Here is an 18,977-nt window from a genome sequence, read left to right as displayed (position 1 = left end):
CTTATTTCTATCACATTGCAGTTCATCCTCTGGCCAGAATCTCACTCCCGCCCTATTTATCATTCCACAGCCTTCGACATCCTCTGTGACATCCGATGAGAAGGTGGACTACGTGCAAGTTGACAAGGAGAAGACGCAGGCACTGCAAAGCACAATGCAGGAGTGGACTGATGTGCGACAGTCCACTGAACCTGCCAAGGGGATCAAGTCCTGACACTGACCAATACAAAAATGTAAAAAAAAAAAAAAACTACGTTCCAATCTTAAGTCAAGCATCTCCGGGTTCATGTTTTTGTTTTATTTTTATCATTGCTATGAATACTGTTTGGGCTTGTTTAAGACTGAAATATTGGGCAAAAAGCCATAACCTATCCTATGCCTGTTCTCTGTGATGATTATTACTGCAGTGCACTGCTAGCATGCAGGATATCAGCCATGCAGGTAAAATGCCCTGCCAAAGCTCTTCATGCCGACTGTTAGAACAGTGTATGGAAATTAAGATGATGTGTATGAAAATATCATTCTCACGATCAATCCATTCTTCATAGACACATTGTTTGATCGAGGCTGTCCATCCACACCTCTGCAACAATTCATTGTGTTTGCATCCAGTTGGTAATTTACTCAAGAGCCGCCATTTAAAGTAACAGCAGAGGCTAACGGATCGATAACCATATTAATATAGTGTAAGAGTACGCTTACTGGTCTCAGGAATGCCAAGATGCACTCCAATTTTGGCATGCAGGCAGACTGTCTCTTTTCCCTTCAATCTGTCATTTGTGCTGAGTCTGGCAGAAGCAGTGAAGAGATTATTTTCACTGCGGGCAATCATTTCAGCTTAGCAGTGCATGTCTGGTAAGAGGAGAGGGGGAAAAAATACAGCCGATATAGCCATACAAATATGCAAACGCCTGTGTCAGAAGCCCTAATGATAACTGTACATGACTGTTGCCTCGGTTTCAATTAAGGATGAGCCCAACCCATATTTAAAGGCTGAATGGCAGGCCGATTATTTCAGTGCAGGTACAAAGTCGCTGGCGTTCAAATGTACAGAATGAAGAAAATAAGACAGACGAGATACGGAAACATCTTGTATCTTTATAGATTTGACTTCTGAGGTCAATTCCCTTTAGATATTATTCTAATACATTTCTTTCAAACCAAAACAATTTAAATTGAGTTGAGTTGGAGGAAGTAAGATTAAAGCAGTACTTTCCAAGTACTCTTTTTCTTTCTCTGGAGACCATAAATACAAGCTAAATACACCGACAACAGCAGATTTATGTTTTCCGCAATTCAACCATTCACTGATTTGTGTCTTCAGGCCTTGATATGCCACACACTACAGCTATGTCTCTGAAGAGTAATTGTTTCCTGTATGTAAATTATTAATAGAATGACATATTTGCAGTGCATTTTGTTGACTGCTAGAACTGTCTGATGCACTCGTCTGAGACAAAAAGTGCACTACAGTAATGTAACTTTGTCCTTTTCATGCAAAGGCAACCTGCCACAATGAAGATTTGCCAGTGATCATAGTCACTAAAAAATAGTTGAGGAAAAAATGTTTACTAAATTTTCTAAACTCTTCTATTTGTTTAATTTGCCTTATATTTTCATTTCAGTTTAAACTGTATTATTCACATTATTCAAAAGGAGGGCCGTATTGTATTCAGGACAAGTGAATTATCAGTTTCTAGTTCAACTTAAGTCCAGTATTTCATTGTGGGCTGGAACCACTGAAGGGTGAATCCCGATTTGATCTTAAGAAGAATAGTGTGGCCATGCAGTGCTCGATGGTATTATTGATTATTTCATTAAGATTTACTTCTCAATGTTTTTCTACCATTTTTACAGCTTTTTGTATTCTTTTTAATCATTATTTTTTACTGATACATGTAAGCAAGTCTAATGCATTAGGACAGGATCAGGTTAAATTAAGGTAAGTTTATTACGGTGTGTATTTTATTTCTTTTTTAAATTCCCAAATAGAATTTTTATGATCTATTCATAAAAATGGGATGGCAGGCAGTTTAGGTTGCACTGGCAAAACAATTCTCTGGTGAGCTGTGATTCACAAAGAGCAGGAGAGGAAAGAAAAGACTGAAGAAAAGCCTGTCTCCCTGTCAGCAAAATGGATGTGTAATTTATTGTCTTGAGAGACCCGCTGTAAGCAGAGGAGCTGTGTATGTGTTGTGGTAGATTGTGAGTTGTAGTATGTTAAATGACAGCCTGACTGGGCGAGATGGAAAACACTGCTCAGATCTACTGTCAAACTGTCACTAGGTTGACGTACTGTACTTGTAGAGATCATTTTTTTTAACCACTGTTATTGCTACTACTGTAAAGCGTTTGCAGATTGCTTGTGTGTTAATTTATTAATTTATTGTGTGTTTTGCAGTTGATAATTGTAAAAGGAAAAAAAACAAAACCAAACAAACAAACAAGGAAACCTTCACTCTACTAACATTGATGTCCTGATCCTTTGAAGCAATATGAGAAACGATGCCAGTGTGATGGTTATGTGGTACAGTTAATTTGGGATACACAAGAATACAAGACTTTGTTATTCCTGTATTATGGTAGACTTAAACTGTGGACATAGAATAAATCAATAAGTGAACATTTGGTGTTAAGGTTCCATGTTTAAATATAAATCTACGATATCTTTTGTCAACTCTCACCCACACATGTATTAATAGGTGATGTAAGGTGGAAAGTGCATTTACTCAAGTACTGTACTTAAACAGAGTTTTGAGGTACTCATACTTTACTTGAGTATTTCCATTTCAATGTTAAAGTGCACTACATTTCAGATTTTAAATTGAGCTTAGTCTTGACTTAACTGCTGCTTACACCTATGTGGCATTAATAAATTATAATATTCTAGTAAACACTTGCATAATAAATATAACAATATAGATGGGGCCATTTTACATAATGAGTACTTTTACTTTTCATACTTTTAGCACATTTTACTGCCAATACGGCAAAAGCAAGATTTTTAATGCAAAACTTGTACTTGTTTTGGAATATTTTTGCATTGTGATATTGCACAGTAGACTCTGTTCCCAGCACAGAATCTACAGAAGTTTAATGTCTTCTGCCCCCTGTTGTGCAGGACAGCAGCTACATCTGTTGGTATTGATAATACAGATGACAAACTCATAAAAGGTTTTGAACACAGAGATACATGCCTGTGGTTACAGACTGCAAGATATAATAGCCAGTATCAATGCATTGAAAATTATTTTTTTTTTTTTTTTTTTACCAAAATGTACATATATCAGTTCACCCATAACTTTATTCTTACTACAAATGTGCCCAAAACTGCACCCACACCTAAATTGGAAATTGAACATTTAATATTTTCTTACCCTGACATATAAATAAAACAACAAAAAAGGTGTTTCTGAATGATCTCTTAAAGCCTACTTCTTTAATGAAAGCTGTTGTGATTCAAAATATGAATATCATTTTACATCAACGACCAACCAATGGCTATGTTGTCATTTCCCATAATAAAAATGACTAATCATCACAACATTTTTTGGTCACTCAAGACCCTAATGACCGATTAGTTGACAAGGCTGTTCAGAGATGCAGCTAAAAAGAAAAAAGGAGAATAAAATGTGGTAAAATAACATTTCTTTCATTTTATCTCTTGTTGAATGAACCTAGTTTCTAAAGGATAACAGTTCATGAGTCTGTCCATGAAACATTTAGTATCCCATTGGCCCTTCATGTATTGCTCCGCTCCCACTATGGGCAGCAGAGAAACAAAAAAAATATTTATTTACAATAATGGTAATTATGGAAACTCTTTGGGTGGGACCTCTCATGATCAATAAGGTCATCTTTCCAAAATGCATGTGCATGGGTTCTTCAGAAATGTGAAGTTGCAAGATTGGTAAAAGCTATAGTGTCAACAGATTGGTAACCACAATATCTAGACTTTCTAATCCTTTCAAATCAACCTAGGGCAGGATGCTAAACCTTCAACAACTTCATTGTATTCGAAATACTTTTAAATAGGGCAGAAATGCAAGTCAGTGTTCCCAAGGAGTCTTTTTTGGACTCTTTCTATGTGGATGTTGCATGTTCTCCCTTCACTGTGGTTTTCCTCCCTCCGTTTCCTTCTGCTTTACAGATATATCCGGTCTCTGAGTTTCGATGTGACTGCAAACAGTGCCAGTACTTCCCTTACTCACTTGCTGGTGTGTGTGTGTGTGTGTGTGTGTTTATTGTTGGTATTGCGAGTAAGTGGACTATTACATTTTACATTTCTCCAGTGTATAAACGACACCAGGGCATCCATTTCAATTATACTAGTAACAAAACAAGGTCAAAACCTCGTATGTGGCTGCCTGGACCATGAATAAAAGCTGGATAGCTTTTAACTTGAAAGGAGTTTCTTTTAATTAAACCGAATATAGAAAGTTGCTGCAACCAATTTACCCACAGAAACAGTACTGTCAGGTTGCATTATACGATAATAATAATAATATTGGATAGTATCATAAATTCTTAAAGCACTAAACACTTTTGGGAGGATAACCAACACTGGTATTCACAACATGTGCACATACTTCCAGTATGTTCTGGGGTTAAACTAACCCAAACGTCAGCTTGCTTGTGCCGGGCTGCACGTGGTTCAAGCTGTTGGGTAGGATTGGACTTTCAAAAGCCCTGTCGTGCCGTCGCTTGACTCGGTTCGTGTTGTATTTGTGTGACCTCTGCAGCCAGGCAAACATAATTGTGGGGTTAATATAACGTCAGAATAGCCGCCCGCAGGCGAGAACAGGAACAGTCGAGGGTCTCGCAGTGCCCCCTGGGTAACGTAGTTTGTTTAGAGCCGCTATGACTCGCCACGAGAACCTGAATGAAGAGGCCAGAGAAGAGAAGACAACAAAACAAAACAAGTCCCGCTACAACAGAGAGTGAAATGAAAAGGAGGCGTCACCGCTGACATACACCGGTTTCCACAACGAGTCTTCATCTAGTGGCGGTCTGCAGCCAAATCACTTTCTTTTGAAAAGCACTAAGTAGCCTAAACTTTCCTCACTTTCACAACGTGTTACTTGTAGGCATATTGTGAACTGTAAAGTGCTGTTGGACAGATGTCATTTCAGATAGAGGTGTAAAGATGGCACAGGCAGCCAATCCCAACACGTATGAATGTCATCTGAGGGGGTTAACAAGTAAATTGGCTCTTGTTCACTGAGCTCGATGAAATGTTTTAGATTAAAGTGTAATTTTCCGGCTGGGTGTGAGGTTAAATAATGTAAGCAACCTATGCTTTATATTGTGCCTTGTAGTGTTGCTGTGTTTTAATATGTGTAACTTGTAGGTAATCCTACCTTTAAACATATATGCTTCTAATTATTTGCAGAAGCTGTTTTTGCACTGTTGCACTTCATTTTTGTGGGTGTACATGTCACGGATATAAATGTGGACTCTACACGTTAATACTGAATCACAACCAAACATCGGCGCTTTTCAGTTCACCTGCACAACTTTCGGTATGTTAAGAATGATTGTTATATTGACACCCGTGGACAAAGTATTGGAGGACTTTTTTTTTTTTAGTGCAACCAGACCCCCTTCAGACTTGGTGATACTGTTGGTAGTTGTGGTTTCCTCTGTGAACCTGCGCGGTCTTTGCGCAAGAAACTCCCAAGAAACAAATCCACTGTTTTAAGTGTTTGTATCTGCTGACCGCAGGCCGTCAGTGCTGCATCGGCTTTTGTCTGCAAATGATATTTAACAAAACATTTTTAAAAAAAAAAAAGAAAAGCGAGATCCTTTCCTTGTCCTTGCAATTGCAGGACAGTTCACCCTTCACACCACTAGAGTGTGCATTGACCCCGCTGCATCCGTTGGAGTGCATCATGTCAAAAGAGGAATGTTCATACAATGAGGGGTCTGTGTGTCGCTCCGCTGTTGCCTCGACGCAGCTTACCACACGGACAAACGATTGTCAATGGACTATTTGAGACGGATCTCAATCGGTTTCTGCTCCCCGCGTTTCGGCCGCCTGCTTTCTTGACTCGTTATTTGCAATCAGATCCTTCCTGCCCGGATTGAAAGGGGAACGACACACAAAGAAAGGACTATTTTTCCCAAACATAAATGCCGTGCGTCTTGAAGTTTAGCGGATTTTCGGTGGTTTTGTAGATTCTCCTATGCTGGCGACTGGTCGCTCACTTTCAATGCATTGTTCCTAGTCTTGCTCTGTGACTGTTTAATAAGTGTGGCACATTCGAGATAAAGTAAGCTGAAAATGTAGCACGGGTGATCCCATCGGTAAAACTGAAGTTGTGCGTGCTGAGGTTTTGAATCATCCAAGGGATTCATATTGAATATAGCCTGTTTTACGTGTGAGCCGAGGTCGAGTCGTTAAGCAAGAGCGGATTTATTACAGCTGTGAGTCCACGAGCCTTTCATGTTTCCAAATCGGTTTACTTTTAATTATAATCCACCATACAAACACTCCCGAGGACTAATACAATTCTGTAACTTTGGGACTTTTTAATGCCGCTGCGGAACATATGAGTTTATCTTACTTTAATGTTCTACCTATTTCCTTGTATTTCCTCCGATCACTCTGACGAGATAATCGTGCAGTGTATTAAGTCGTATCATAGGACACACACACACACACACACACACACACAGCCTCTTTCTCTCAACTATCATAGAGCTGTAGTCGAGTATTTTCTTTCACACATGGGATCATAGCCGAGTCCATACGTACGGCCTACTGTGGTCCAGGATCAACTTAGTGGACCTCAGTCTCTAACTTGTCGTGGACCTGCGGGCATGGGAGAGGCGACCCCCGCTCAGTCTGCTGCAGGGACATTCGTACCCATGTTGGGTGTTGGTTTAGGAGCTATGCCCGGTGTCGGCAGCGGGCCGGTGGTGGCCTCCTCCAGAGGCTCCGCGGTGCCTCAGCTGCACAACGCCATAGTGGAGCGTTTGCGCGCCCGCATAGAGCTGTGCAGGAGGCACCACTCCACCTGCGAGAACCGCTACCAGAGGGGTCAGGTCGAGGGCTCGGACCGGGAGCACGAGAGTACGCTTCACCTGCTCAACATCGTCCACCAAGGGCCTGGGAACCGCAAGACAAAGGGCAGCCGGGGATCGAACCATCAACCTCCAGAGTACAACAGGGCTAACGGAGAGCAAAAGGTCTCGGACGGCGAGCAGAAGATTTCGACACGCATAGCGGTGAGTTCTGGGTCATTAGTTCGTGATGGAACTTCACTTTGGTGGTAATTGGTTACCAATGATTATGACTATGCTAATGATACTGATAATGGTGCTTGTGGGGATGAGAATGGGGATATGTCCGCTGTTACTTGTGAAAATGAGCAAACACTTTGAAAAGTTCTGGCCGAAAGTCATATGGCTACAAAAGTGAGACCACCAGAGCTTACAAGCATTTACTTCTGCATTGTATTTGAGCAAAGCATGGATCTGATGGTTTGCCAAGAGACGTCATTACCTCCGTGATCATGTAGGCTATAATGTAATGTTTCTACAAATAACTTTCAAGTTACACAACTTTGACTCTTGGTTACTGACACCTCACAGCAAAAATGATCTGGGTTTGAGTCTTTTTGAGTCTTTGTGGAGCATGAATGTGCTCCCTGCGTCTGTGTGGTTGTCTCCGAGTGCTCCGGCTTCCTCCCACAGTCCAAAGACAGCCTGCGAGGTCAATTGGTTATTCTATATTGGCTATAGGTGTGAATGTGAGTGTGAATGGTTGTGGGTCTGTCTGGCTCTGTGATGGACTGGCGTCCTTTCCAGGGTGTCCCCAGCCTTCACACAAAGTTACTTCCCCGGAAGTCAGCTGAAATAAGCTCCAGCCCCCTGTTACCCTGTTCAGTACAAAGTAGGTATATAATGGATGGGAAAAACTTACAGGCATCCATACCAACTGACATAAATGTTAGGACATGTTTAGAAACAACAAGGGCCCTGATATTTCGGATAAAAAAAAAAAAAAAAAGGCCCTTGATAGCAGGATAGAGGATCGCAAAGTTTGTTTGCAAAGTAATCCATTCAAGGAAATGATATTGGGGTCATTGGCGATGTTTTTCATTGACTGCAAATCATGTCAACATTTGTACTGTGCAAGTAATCCAAACAGAAGGATGCGGATGCATTCTGAGGCTTGTTTAAACCATTTAATATGCGAGGTTATCTCATTTTGCAGTACAGAAATGTCCATTTTCTCTGTGTAACATGACTGAACAAATTCTCAAGAGGATGCTTGTCATGGAACAGGGTTTCCACATAAGAGTTTTTTTTTTAATTTTTATTTATTTATTTGGCTCTGAGTGCGACTATACAAACTAAATAGTTGAATGACCTCATCCGAGTAATTTCAAGGCCGATTTTGTATATTTAAAAAAAATCTTCAGAGTAAACAATATTAACAATAACAGAAAATGTAGTTTGCGTGTAACTGTGCTTTTTGAGTGCCTGCGTGCTGATAGGACTGACTTCCTGTATGGCATCTGTTAAGGGAGCAGCCAGTGAAATGTGGGATTTATTTTGTTGCTTTCTTTCATTGGGCATGAGGGAGTTCAGCATCTAGCCTATGAATTATTTCCCAAGCTGCATTTCAATATAATCATGTCAAAAGGGTGAAAGCTTGCAGATGTTCCTTTTCTAGATGTGCTTGAGATGCTGGATGGAAAAACAAACAATGTAATATTTCCAGTCAAGCCATAAAAGGGCAGCCATGGTTGCTCTGTAATTTCATTTATTGTCATCACTGGAATTGGGCATGGAATGGCCTCTAATACATGTCATGCACTTATATTAGCTTATCTCTTGATCAAGACATGTCACATACAAGCAAAGTAGATAATCCATGATTTATGGTGGAAATATATAATGCAGTTTATCTCTAAGCCTTGTACGTATTTACTTTTTATGCTGTTAGGTACAATGGAGCTGTGGAACATGATAGTAGGCAAGACACAACATCATGGATTATGTTGACTGTCTAAAAGAGGTCAGGGAACATCACTATCATTTACCGTTTCTTTTCTACTGACGTTGACTCTAGAGAATCTTGTTCTATATAAAACTGATGAGTCCAGCAGGATGAAGAGGAAATGAAGTCCTGGCATACATGTTTAAACCAAGCCTGAGGTTCATGTTTTTCGCAACTCATGATGATTTGGTGAAGCATAACAGCAGCCACTGCAGAAATCTCCCTTCATGCATGTTTACTGCATCAATCCAGTATTAATACTGCAGAATTATTCCTTTAGATTTATTCAAAATCAGTAAATGGAATAATTCTTGGAACCACATACTTAAAAGATGTATTTTCTTTTTCATGGTCTCTGGCATTAAAGAGTAAAATCTGTGTTTCAAATGTTTCCTGGGGTGCTGCAGTTGTTCACCATACTACATTCCTCCGAATGAAAAAGTAAGACATCTACAATGGTCACATGTGTGCATGTTATTGACTGTTCACATTGGAATTTGTAATGGAAATGTACACCAAGTGAGGGGCAAACAACACAATGGATTATGACTGGCTGCGAGTGCCGAGTGAGCAGCACTTAACAACGGTGCTCATTGAGACCAGATTAACAAAGGATATTCTTTTAGATGAAATTGGAGGAATAGGAAAGAAGAGATGAGAGCTTACTTATCGACTCAGAAAATGATTTTCCATAATGCTTGCATGAACTCACTAAAAGCATTTGGACATGTTTTAGATAGTTGGGTTTTTTTTTTACAATCACTTTTTTGAGTCTTTTCCTTCATACTGTACCTGTATCAGTAAATACAGTCAGCACAGAAATAGGTCACACAGTAGCGCTTACAAAACATTCGCCCTGTATTACATGGAGACATTTCGTTTCATCAGATTGGGATCCAGCAATCATCTTGAACCGTCTGTCAACGATGCAGATAGTGAGTACAGAAACTAAAAAAAAAGACTTAACAAACACCGTTACAGTCTTGCTGCATGCTAGCATGCCATGCATTGTCATGGCCTATTATCGTGTGTTTAACAAATGGCTCACTGAGCACCTTCTTGAAAGATTTGTCGGCAATGAAACTGTTTGAACCACAAGGCCCCCATATAAATGTTTGGAGCCACTGAATACATTTCCTGCACGTGTTTACCTTAAGTCAAACGGGCCTTGAAAAAGCAGTAGGCAGGGGATGCCTGGTGATTAACAGTACTATGGTGCACTGAGGGGACTTTGTTATTACCCAGTGTTGTACTAGTGACAGATCTGAGAACTGGGCTTAGAGCAGCAAGTGCTTGTATGCCGATGTGTTTTCCTGTCTGTATCTTTGCCCACCTGTGACTCTGCACACAGCAGGAGAGTTTTTAGAAGCTGGAGTACGAGGCATGCTTGTCATCTAATGTCTGTAAAAAAACAACAACAACAACAACACACCAGCCACACAAGCAGGCTGATGCATTTTGTTGTCATGTCATCCTCTTTCACCTCTCTCTGTTTCCTGTCACTCTACTGTGAGCCACACAGTGTTATTTAAGATTTGTGTGTTAATTCGGCTCAATTGCTGAACCTTAGACAATTGGTGAGAAATGTTAGTTGTTTTTGTTGACTCATCCGCTGTTCCTCATTTGAAGGTCAAGACCCCCGCAAAAAGGTTTCAAGACTAATCTCAGGGGTTGCGGGGTGATTAACAGGATAGGAAAAGCAAAGCAAACTGGTAAACAAAATTATGTTTAGTTTTTCAGGCTTTACACTTATTTAGCCTTTGGTTAAAAAGTCAGTATATTGAGGTTTAAAAGCTCAAATATTCTTTTATAGTAATTATGTTGGGCCTTTATATTTCAAATACATTTTGGCCGGCTTACATGACATGATTGTTGACCTCTTAATGTATTGTCACTGAAGTGACTACAATTTCCAGCTGACCAGCTGATTGACAGCTTACTGAAATAGCAAGGAGACATTTTTTTTATTTTTTTATCCTTGTACTCTCCTGTGGTCGTGCATGATGGATGAAGGGTGTGCATGTGTATGAGGGTGGGGTGGGGTGTGCACTGTAAGTGTTTCCTGGCATACCCTGTTTGGCTGTTGAACAGCCTGAATCAGAGCTGCCGGTGGTCTGATCTCAGCCTGGCTCGGCTGGGATGTGAAACAATTAGCCCAGGTCCATGGGGGCCACCCACAGTGAAGCCCACTAACTCTACCCAGCCCTGCAGATGCAAAAAGAAACCATGTTCATCCCACGAATCCCTTCTATGTTGTCATGGATGGGCTAAAGTTGTTTTCTTTTAGCAGTAGCTGGCTGTCAGTTGGTCTGAATGCTGAATTACTTTAAGTCCCCTTCAGTGAGACTGAGGAATGGAATTGCTCTGAGTGCTGTTGCTTATTGATAGCATGACTACACTGTAAGCCTGATGTGATTAGGCTTGTCTCATTGTGTAGCATGTAGCCGCGAAATGAGTTGAGCATCCCCATACAGCTCTGATTAAAAGACATTAAGATAGGCCTCCATATATTGTAGTAAAGCCATCGGTTAATCTCCTCCTTCAGTTTGGGATTTGTGCTCATTCCAAGATGTGGTTCAATTCTGCTAATGTGTACTGCATTTTTGAATGTCTTTAAAATGTCCTATAATATAAATGCGAGTTTTTGTAACAAAAAACACAAACATTTAGGATTGAATAACTGTCACAGTATTCTGTTTGTAATGGAAGGGTGTTTCTTGATAGATCAAAACACTACGCTTAAACTTGTTCAGACAATTATATTACATACCATTGTACAAAATCTGCAGACTTGCGAGATAACATGTTTTTAGGAATTATACACTTTGGGTTGAAATAAATACATTATCCACGATGTGTTCATGGATTTAATTGAACAATGCAAAACCCACTGTCATGAAAATAAAATACGGCAAGAAATATTATTGAATTTCTGTTTCGTGTCCTGTTAATGACCCCATATAAACAGAAGGGATCATCATTACATTTAGCTCAGAGAAACATGACAGCAGCTTTGTGCTAATACACATCAGTGAGATTTACTGACTTGTGTATTAAAAATTGGGGCCATGTAACCTTTTTTTGGACATTCCACGGTCATGTCCCAGGGCAGTTTATAAACTCTTAGCACCAATTAGGTGCATGTAATCACAGCTTTTCATCGAGGAACGCAGATGTTGTAATACCCCACTCGTAAGGCTAATGTTTGTTTGGACACTGTTAGTTTTGTCTTAGTCAATAGCTACTGTATCATCTTGTGCCTAAATTGTGCATACAACAAATCTCTTTATTTCCCATTACACATAGTTTTACGACAACATCAGCATACATCTGTTCTGAACAAAGTAGCTGCAGATACATTTTCTCATCATGATTGCCGTGTCCTAGAGGGACAGTGGGGTACAAGATTTGACTAGTCTTTTTTTTGGTAGCCAACCCAGACCAGTTTTTTAATGGCACGCAGTTTACTGATGACTGACAATTCTCAGAGGAGCTTTATTTTTCAATCCTTTGCTGACTTTAGTCCTTATTTACTAAAGATGTCTTAGGCTGTGTTTTCAGGCTTACGAACTGCAGCTTTTAATATTATCCAATGTAATGATGGCACAAGTCAGGGTATTCAGTACCTCGTATGTTCGAGTACGATGATTACTGGGTATGTCAAATGAAATTTTAAGTGGTTGTCCAAGAGGTCCTGTGTTTGGATTTTCGAGGGCTTCCTTAGTGCTAAGCAGTTGTCCCAGCATTCTTTGTCACTGATTCCGGGAAATCAAAGTACGTATCATTATTAGAATTTTTTTTTTTATAGCTCTCTTTACTTTGTCTGTCCAGCCATGGTGGCTGTTGCTACCTACCCAGCTCCAAATGATCTTAAGACCGGAAAACATGCATCACTTCCTGTTCACCAGCGGACTTTTCACAGAAAAGACCTGAGGCACTTGAGTTTTTACAAGAGCAGATGGAGTAAAACCTTTCACGAGCAGAGTGTAAGCTACAACAGATAAGGATGGAGAACAGTAAAAATGTTGTTCAGTGCAAATGAAAAAAGGTATGCAACGTGTGTCGGCCGGCAGAGCAGAGTAAAGGTGGGATTAGAGATTAATACTTACTGATTTACTGAATATTGCTCATTTAGAATCCAAGTCCTGAGAGATGGGAAGAATTGGGTCACATGCATTTCCTTTGTGAAAATGACCTCAAGACTTTACCTGCATTTTTGTTAATATTATGATTACACATGATCAATAGTTATATGTTAAAAAAAAAATTATCCATCTAATGTTGTGTAGTTTGATTGGATGATACATTTAATGGTACCTTTGTATCAAAGATCAGTAAAGCCAGTGTGGTTAGTTTAAAAAAAAAAAAAAGACGAGGCTCAGCAAATCGGGTGTCATGCAGCAGCAGCAGCAGCAGCAATGTGTTGGAAATAGTGCTCTGTGAATCTGGGACATCTCTGTACCTGGCAAGATTTGCATTGCCTTCTTCTCCTGAAATGAGCACACTTGCATCCGTTTCTGGACTAATTTCGATTTCAAGTTTCATTCTACCAAAGAAAAAACAGAAAAAGACACAAAATAAGATAACAGAGAAGAATTTATTATTCAAGACTGACTGAAGTTTCCAGACACCCAGCAGGGCCGTAAAGGTGTGTGTCAAATCAATCTGTTATAAAGTATTTTATACAGTACTTTACTCCCCCTCCCCTACTCCCACCCAGTGTCTCGCACACAACCCACCCTGCCGCACACGCCTCATGTTTTATTCAGCAGCCTATGGGAAGGCTGTATCTGTCTTTGAAGAGTGCTGCCAAAATCATAGTAAACCCACCTCATCCTCAGTCTTCAAGGGATGATACAATGTAAGTGGGTACACGCTGATGCTCTTCTAACGGTCCAGGTGGGCCAGGTCTGCTCTGTTGCTTTATGAGATGTATAACAGTCTGACCTTAGGGGTAAATTTGGTCTTTGGTTGTACTGTAACCATGGCCCCGTGCCTGGGTTAAAAGCCTTTCCTCCACAGAGACATCTGCTTGCTGTCCTTGGCTGGTGCCCCCTGGTCTTGAGCAGAGATTGCAAGGCAACAGCATTACCTTCAGACGTTATGCTAACAGTGTAGAAAATACACATGATCAGCATCAACCTTGCAAACTCTCCTCCCTGGTGGCGCAGTTTGTTGTTTGTGTGTTGAATCTGCTAATTTGTAGTCAGTGTAGTAATGAATAGAAAACCATGCATACTGTACGTGCTTGGCGTTGTTTATTCTCACATGATGAAAACAGCTATAATGTGTTGTGTAATTCTTGGTTGATTAATCCTTTAATTGATCAACAGAAAAGCAGCATATGCTAATGCTGATAGTTTAAATCATCTATTGGGTAAATATGTCAGTGTTGGTTTCATCATCTCAGTTTAAATTTACTGTTGTTACACTTTAGTTTTGGGTGTTTTGGACTGTTGGCCTGATGAGAGATGAGATCTCTGGGAAACTGTAAGCATTTTAAAGCATGTACTGATTTTGCAGTTTGTTGCTGTCTTTGATGTCATTCTGATTTCATATTTATTAACAAATTTAACCTGTAATCTGATAAAGTCACCTAAGCTACAATTTGAAAAGGACTTTCAAAATGCTGCACAATTCTTTAAATTCCCTTTGTTATTACGCCAACTGCAAATTAGGCTCTGCAAGAGACTCTTGTGAATATGTGTAGACACTTGTTTCATGTTTTGAATATGAATTACCCCGGTGCTCAGTGTTTTCATGCAAGTGAACATTTTACTGGGTTGAAATACCTCCATTCCCGAGGGGTTTGGATTAGAGAGCCCCCACTGTATCCCTTTGTTGTTGATTTGTGCTTTCAACATGCTCCCAGCTGTTGCCAACACTTTGTTTAAATTTCAAGCAGTATGTGGACCTTGAGATACAACAAAAATCTCATCTGCCCAATTGAAGTCGATGGAGAATTTTAGGATGGCTAATATATTAGTGCGCCACTGTGGTTGTTAAAATAAATTTGACTGAGGGGAAAAAAAGCTTGCATTGCTCTTCATCATATGTAATCTAGACATACGACTAAGTATGAAGCTTGGGAAAATCACTTGGCAAGAAAGGACCGTGTTTATGTACATCTGTATCTTCAGAGGGGCCTTGTAGAGGTAGTATCCTTTAGTGCCTGCTGATTTCTTCTGCTGAGAGTTCTTTGAGGTTTGTCAGGTTTTTCCTGCTTGACTTAATTGAAGAGAGGGCAGGATTGTGTGTGAGGGAAAAAAAAGAAGGGGAGGCGGAGGGTAATGCCTTGGAGTGTCTTTCCACGAGTGCTTTGCTACCCAGTGCTGAAACTGGAACCCTGTGGGAACAAGCAGGTTCAGGTGTATTTCATGTGCAGTGAATTGAGGAGACAAATTGCATGCAAAGTAAAACACTATGCTGCCTGTTTTAGCCCAGTATTAACAATGAATGAATATATATATATATATATATATATTTTTGTTTTGTTTTTTTATATACATATTGTGCACCAACTTGACAACTATGAAGGCTTTCTTTCAGTGCTGACAGTTGTGTGCTTGGATAAACAGGAGCTTATCTATAACCGTTCTCACACTTATCTGACGATCAACCACCTGATACGTTCGAGCTTCCTGGACTCGTAGCTTCTGTTGTAAACAGATCTGATTATCACAGTTGAACTGGCTGTGGATCTTCATTTATGTTGCGTTAACACAATATGTCTGTTTTCACCTTGCTGAAGCTCTTTACTTTGACCTTACAAAGCTTTATAGGTTTACTGCGAGATCTATGTATCGGACAAAACCAATTGGAGCTCAAATGAAACCAGCTATTTCACTCTTTTGCTCAAGAACAATTGGATTCAGAGCAAAACGGCTATATTTGCAGCAAGATTTCAAACAGCCAATCTCCCCAGGGTCATTACCCTCCTCAGGAAATGAGAAAGTGGGCTCCTGATGTCACTGGCAAACCCTTTGCACAGACTGTTGGGTTAAACTGGGAGGGAGGAGGGGGGAGGGCCATGCTAGAGCAGAGTTCAGGCATGTTTACGTTACAGCTCAGGATATTTCTCGGAGCCTGGCCAGCCTGCTGAAGTTCCCAGGCTCCACAGTTGCAGAGTGCTGAAAAGAGGCACAAGCATTCACTTTATTCTCCGCTGCTCTCCCTCGCTGTCCTGTGCTCTGGGGTGTAAGTCATAGTTCAACTCCATTTGCATCCTGGTAATGTTCTGTTCTTTGCCTCAGTCATCCTTGGGGATATTATACATGTGAATATATATATGGCAGGTGAAAGTCACAAACCTAGCTGGCATAAACAAGGCTTTCATGCTTAAAATTATGTTGTAGGAATTGTTTTAGAAATGCATGTCACGAACTCACAGCAAATTCTGCACAGGCATGCAAGGACACATTATTACAGTCTCACCATGTCTAGTCCTTGACGTCTCCTTTTTGTCTTCTTTTTCTTTTGAAGAAAGTGTTTAATATGAATGTCTTTTTCCTCTGTCTCAGCAGTGGCAATAACAATGTCTGACAAAATAGACAGTGAGAAACATGCTCCATCTTTACCAGTGACACCTGAATAATGAGTTAAAATATAGAGTTCCCTGGTTAAAACAATGTCATTAGTTTGAGTTTCAGTGGGGACCTCTAAGGAAAATTCCAGTTTCATACAACTTCAATCTTTTTCTTTCTTTATTTTTTAATTTCAACATTTCTTTTGGTTTTGATGATTGATTTATATGATGTGACATCACTTAAAATAAGTCAGATTCTGCAAAAAAAACAACAACAACAAAAAAAAAGCCCACCACGTCAGACAGTTGACACCAGCCCCTGGTTAACCCAAGTTAGGGGTCTTTTCATTTGACTGCTTGTGTAAAATGCGTCACGGCAAAAAGTCAGCAATGTTATCACAAGAGTACAAAGTAAGTACAATTAATTTCTGAAATAAAGTGTAACAACTGGGAATTGTCTTTTACTGGTCAGAATTTCAGAGACTTGCAGACTTGTCTAAGAGAAATTTTAGGGAGCAACTAAATTCTTAATTTTGGGGATAAAACAGTTTTAAAATTTAAACCTTTAAAAAAAAAAAAAAAAAAAAGAAGTCAAATCCTGCTTCAAAGGTTTCAAACTGCTAGACCAGCCTGTCCAGAGCATCCGATACGGGTCTAGAGGAGGAACATAGACGGTCTTGTTTCTTGCGTCCACCCTGCCAGTAAAGCTGAGAAGCGGCAGCTGGAATGTTTGTGTTAGTGCTCTGCTGTGGTGAGGTGTCACGGTGCTGAGCAATGCTTTGGCGCCTGCTCTCTCTCCACCTTGCCTGGAGGCACACAGACACTGCTGTTGCATCTACAGCATACCCAGTAGTTGAAACCAGGGGAGGATATCTGGTCTCTATCTGTCTATTTGTTAAATCATCTCCAGTCAAGGTTTCCCTTTTAGAGTTGTATAATTTTGATCTTCATTATACTAATGCTCCACTTAAAATTATTATTATGTTTTTTTTTTACAAAAATGTTCAGTTAAAACCTTCTTGAATTTATTTGAAGACAAAGTCCTTGCCTGATGTCAAAGTGTAGGATTTTGATTTTCTATCAATTGCATTTTCAACAGTTTTAATCATTTTTAGCAGTGGTATAATTAATGACAATATTGTGTTTTGGAAAAGTAACATTGAGTTTTGCCTTTTTCGGAGCAGGTTAGTTGTGTATGGTTAGATACACCAGCGGACTTTGGTACAAGAGACTGCTGCTTGCTTTCCGTTTCCAAATAAAGTCGGGACAATTTCTCTGAATCGAGTTTACTGTTGCCATGAAGACAAAGGTTGCATACTTTCAAGGACGTAGTAAGATTAATTAAATAAACACAGTTCAAGTCATCATTTTAACTCAAACCATTATTTTTCCCTAACCAAGAAGGAAACATATTTTAGGAACAAACAATCCTCATGGTTGTATGGGATTGAGGACATGTTGTATATTTCACATTGTAAATGCTATCTGCTGTTTGCATGACAAGTGAGAGGAGTCTGTCTTACTACATGAAAGGGTTATATGCAAAAACATTGAATGTCACACTACAATTGTCTTGCAGACAGTAAAAAGAGTTTTGCTTGAATGATGGATGGGAGGACATTTTCTTTCAACTTCAAAGTTCAAGTCTTTGCTCGAATGTCAACCAATTTTCTAAAGTTTTGTAAACATAACGGCAACCTTTTGTTTTGTTTCTGTAGGAAACTGATCCAACAATCAGATAATATATCAGGAGAAATGCAACGACTTAGATTGTTTTTAATTGTTTGAGGCAGTTTATGGGGGTTTTTTGTGGATAAGTATTGTGTAGAAGTGTATTTTGAGTTTAAAGAAATGAGAAAAGAGCATTAATAATAATAAGGGAAGTTCAGGGAGAGGGTTCCTGGTGTCTTAGTAAGGGGTTTCATTTTCACCTCCTCTTTCATGAAAAGTCTTTGTACTTGGGAATGGTAATGCAGAAAGGGTTCCTAATAGCTCTTTGATTGTTGCTTTATCTCCACTTAAATAGTACATGTCCTTAATCCATCTTGTAAAGCCAGGTAGTGAATGTTGTCTCCAGAAGATGAGATGAGTCTTACAGCAATTAAGAAGGTGTAGCCTAAAATTACATTGGAGTAGCATGTAAACTGCATTGTGGACTAAATCCAAACGGGGCACAACATCTTTATACAACATGTGTAAGCGTTTAAAAGGTTCAGTCCAGACCAATTCCTATGTGTAGTCTGCTGGTTGGCTTTTACAACACCAGAATACATTTGGATTAAACATTTTCTTTTGAAGTGGATGCTTAAAACAAACTTGTGTTTATCTGACTGTATATTTGGCACAAGGAAGGGTTGCAACACAAGTTTGTTTCAAGGATCCAAGGAATCAAGGGTTGCAAAGAAGTATGCAGAACATAAGATCGTATTAAATTGAATTCTA

The 18,977-nt window shown here is 39.7% G+C and overlaps 2 protein-coding genes across 3 annotated transcripts in view; both read left to right on the top strand.

The window, feature by feature from the left end:
- Positions 1-3,417, top strand: part of gab2 (GRB2-associated binding protein 2) — a 34,452-nt gene extending 31,035 nt beyond the window's left edge. For both annotated transcript variants that reach the window (XM_069716305.1, XM_069716303.1), the window contains exon 10: positions 71-3,417. In XM_069716305.1, coding sequence (XP_069572406.1) covers positions 71-214 — 144 coding nt within the window. In that variant the 3' untranslated portion in view covers positions 215-3,417. The remainder of the gene's footprint in view (positions 1-70) is intronic.
- Positions 3,418-6,674: 3,257 nt separating this feature from the next.
- Positions 6,675-18,977, top strand: part of maml2 (mastermind like transcriptional coactivator 2) — a 33,542-nt gene continuing 21,239 nt past the window's right edge. Inside the window, exon 1 of the mRNA XM_069716306.1 lies at positions 6,675-7,230. Within this exon, the coding sequence (XP_069572407.1) occupies positions 6,823-7,230 (408 nt within the window). The 5' untranslated portion in view covers positions 6,675-6,822. The remainder of the gene's footprint in view (positions 7,231-18,977) is intronic.

The sequence above is a fragment of the Brachyistius frenatus genome, unplaced genomic scaffold (assembly GCF_029030835.1).
Source record: "Brachyistius frenatus isolate BFR_SWC_R1_liver_20210118 unplaced genomic scaffold, ASM2903083v1 Contig_155, whole genome shotgun sequence".
In the NCBI taxonomy this organism is placed as follows: domain Eukaryota; kingdom Metazoa; phylum Chordata; class Actinopteri; family Embiotocidae; genus Brachyistius; species Brachyistius frenatus.
Note: the sequence above shows the minus strand (reverse complement) of the source record. Positions and strands in the feature narration are given on the sequence as shown.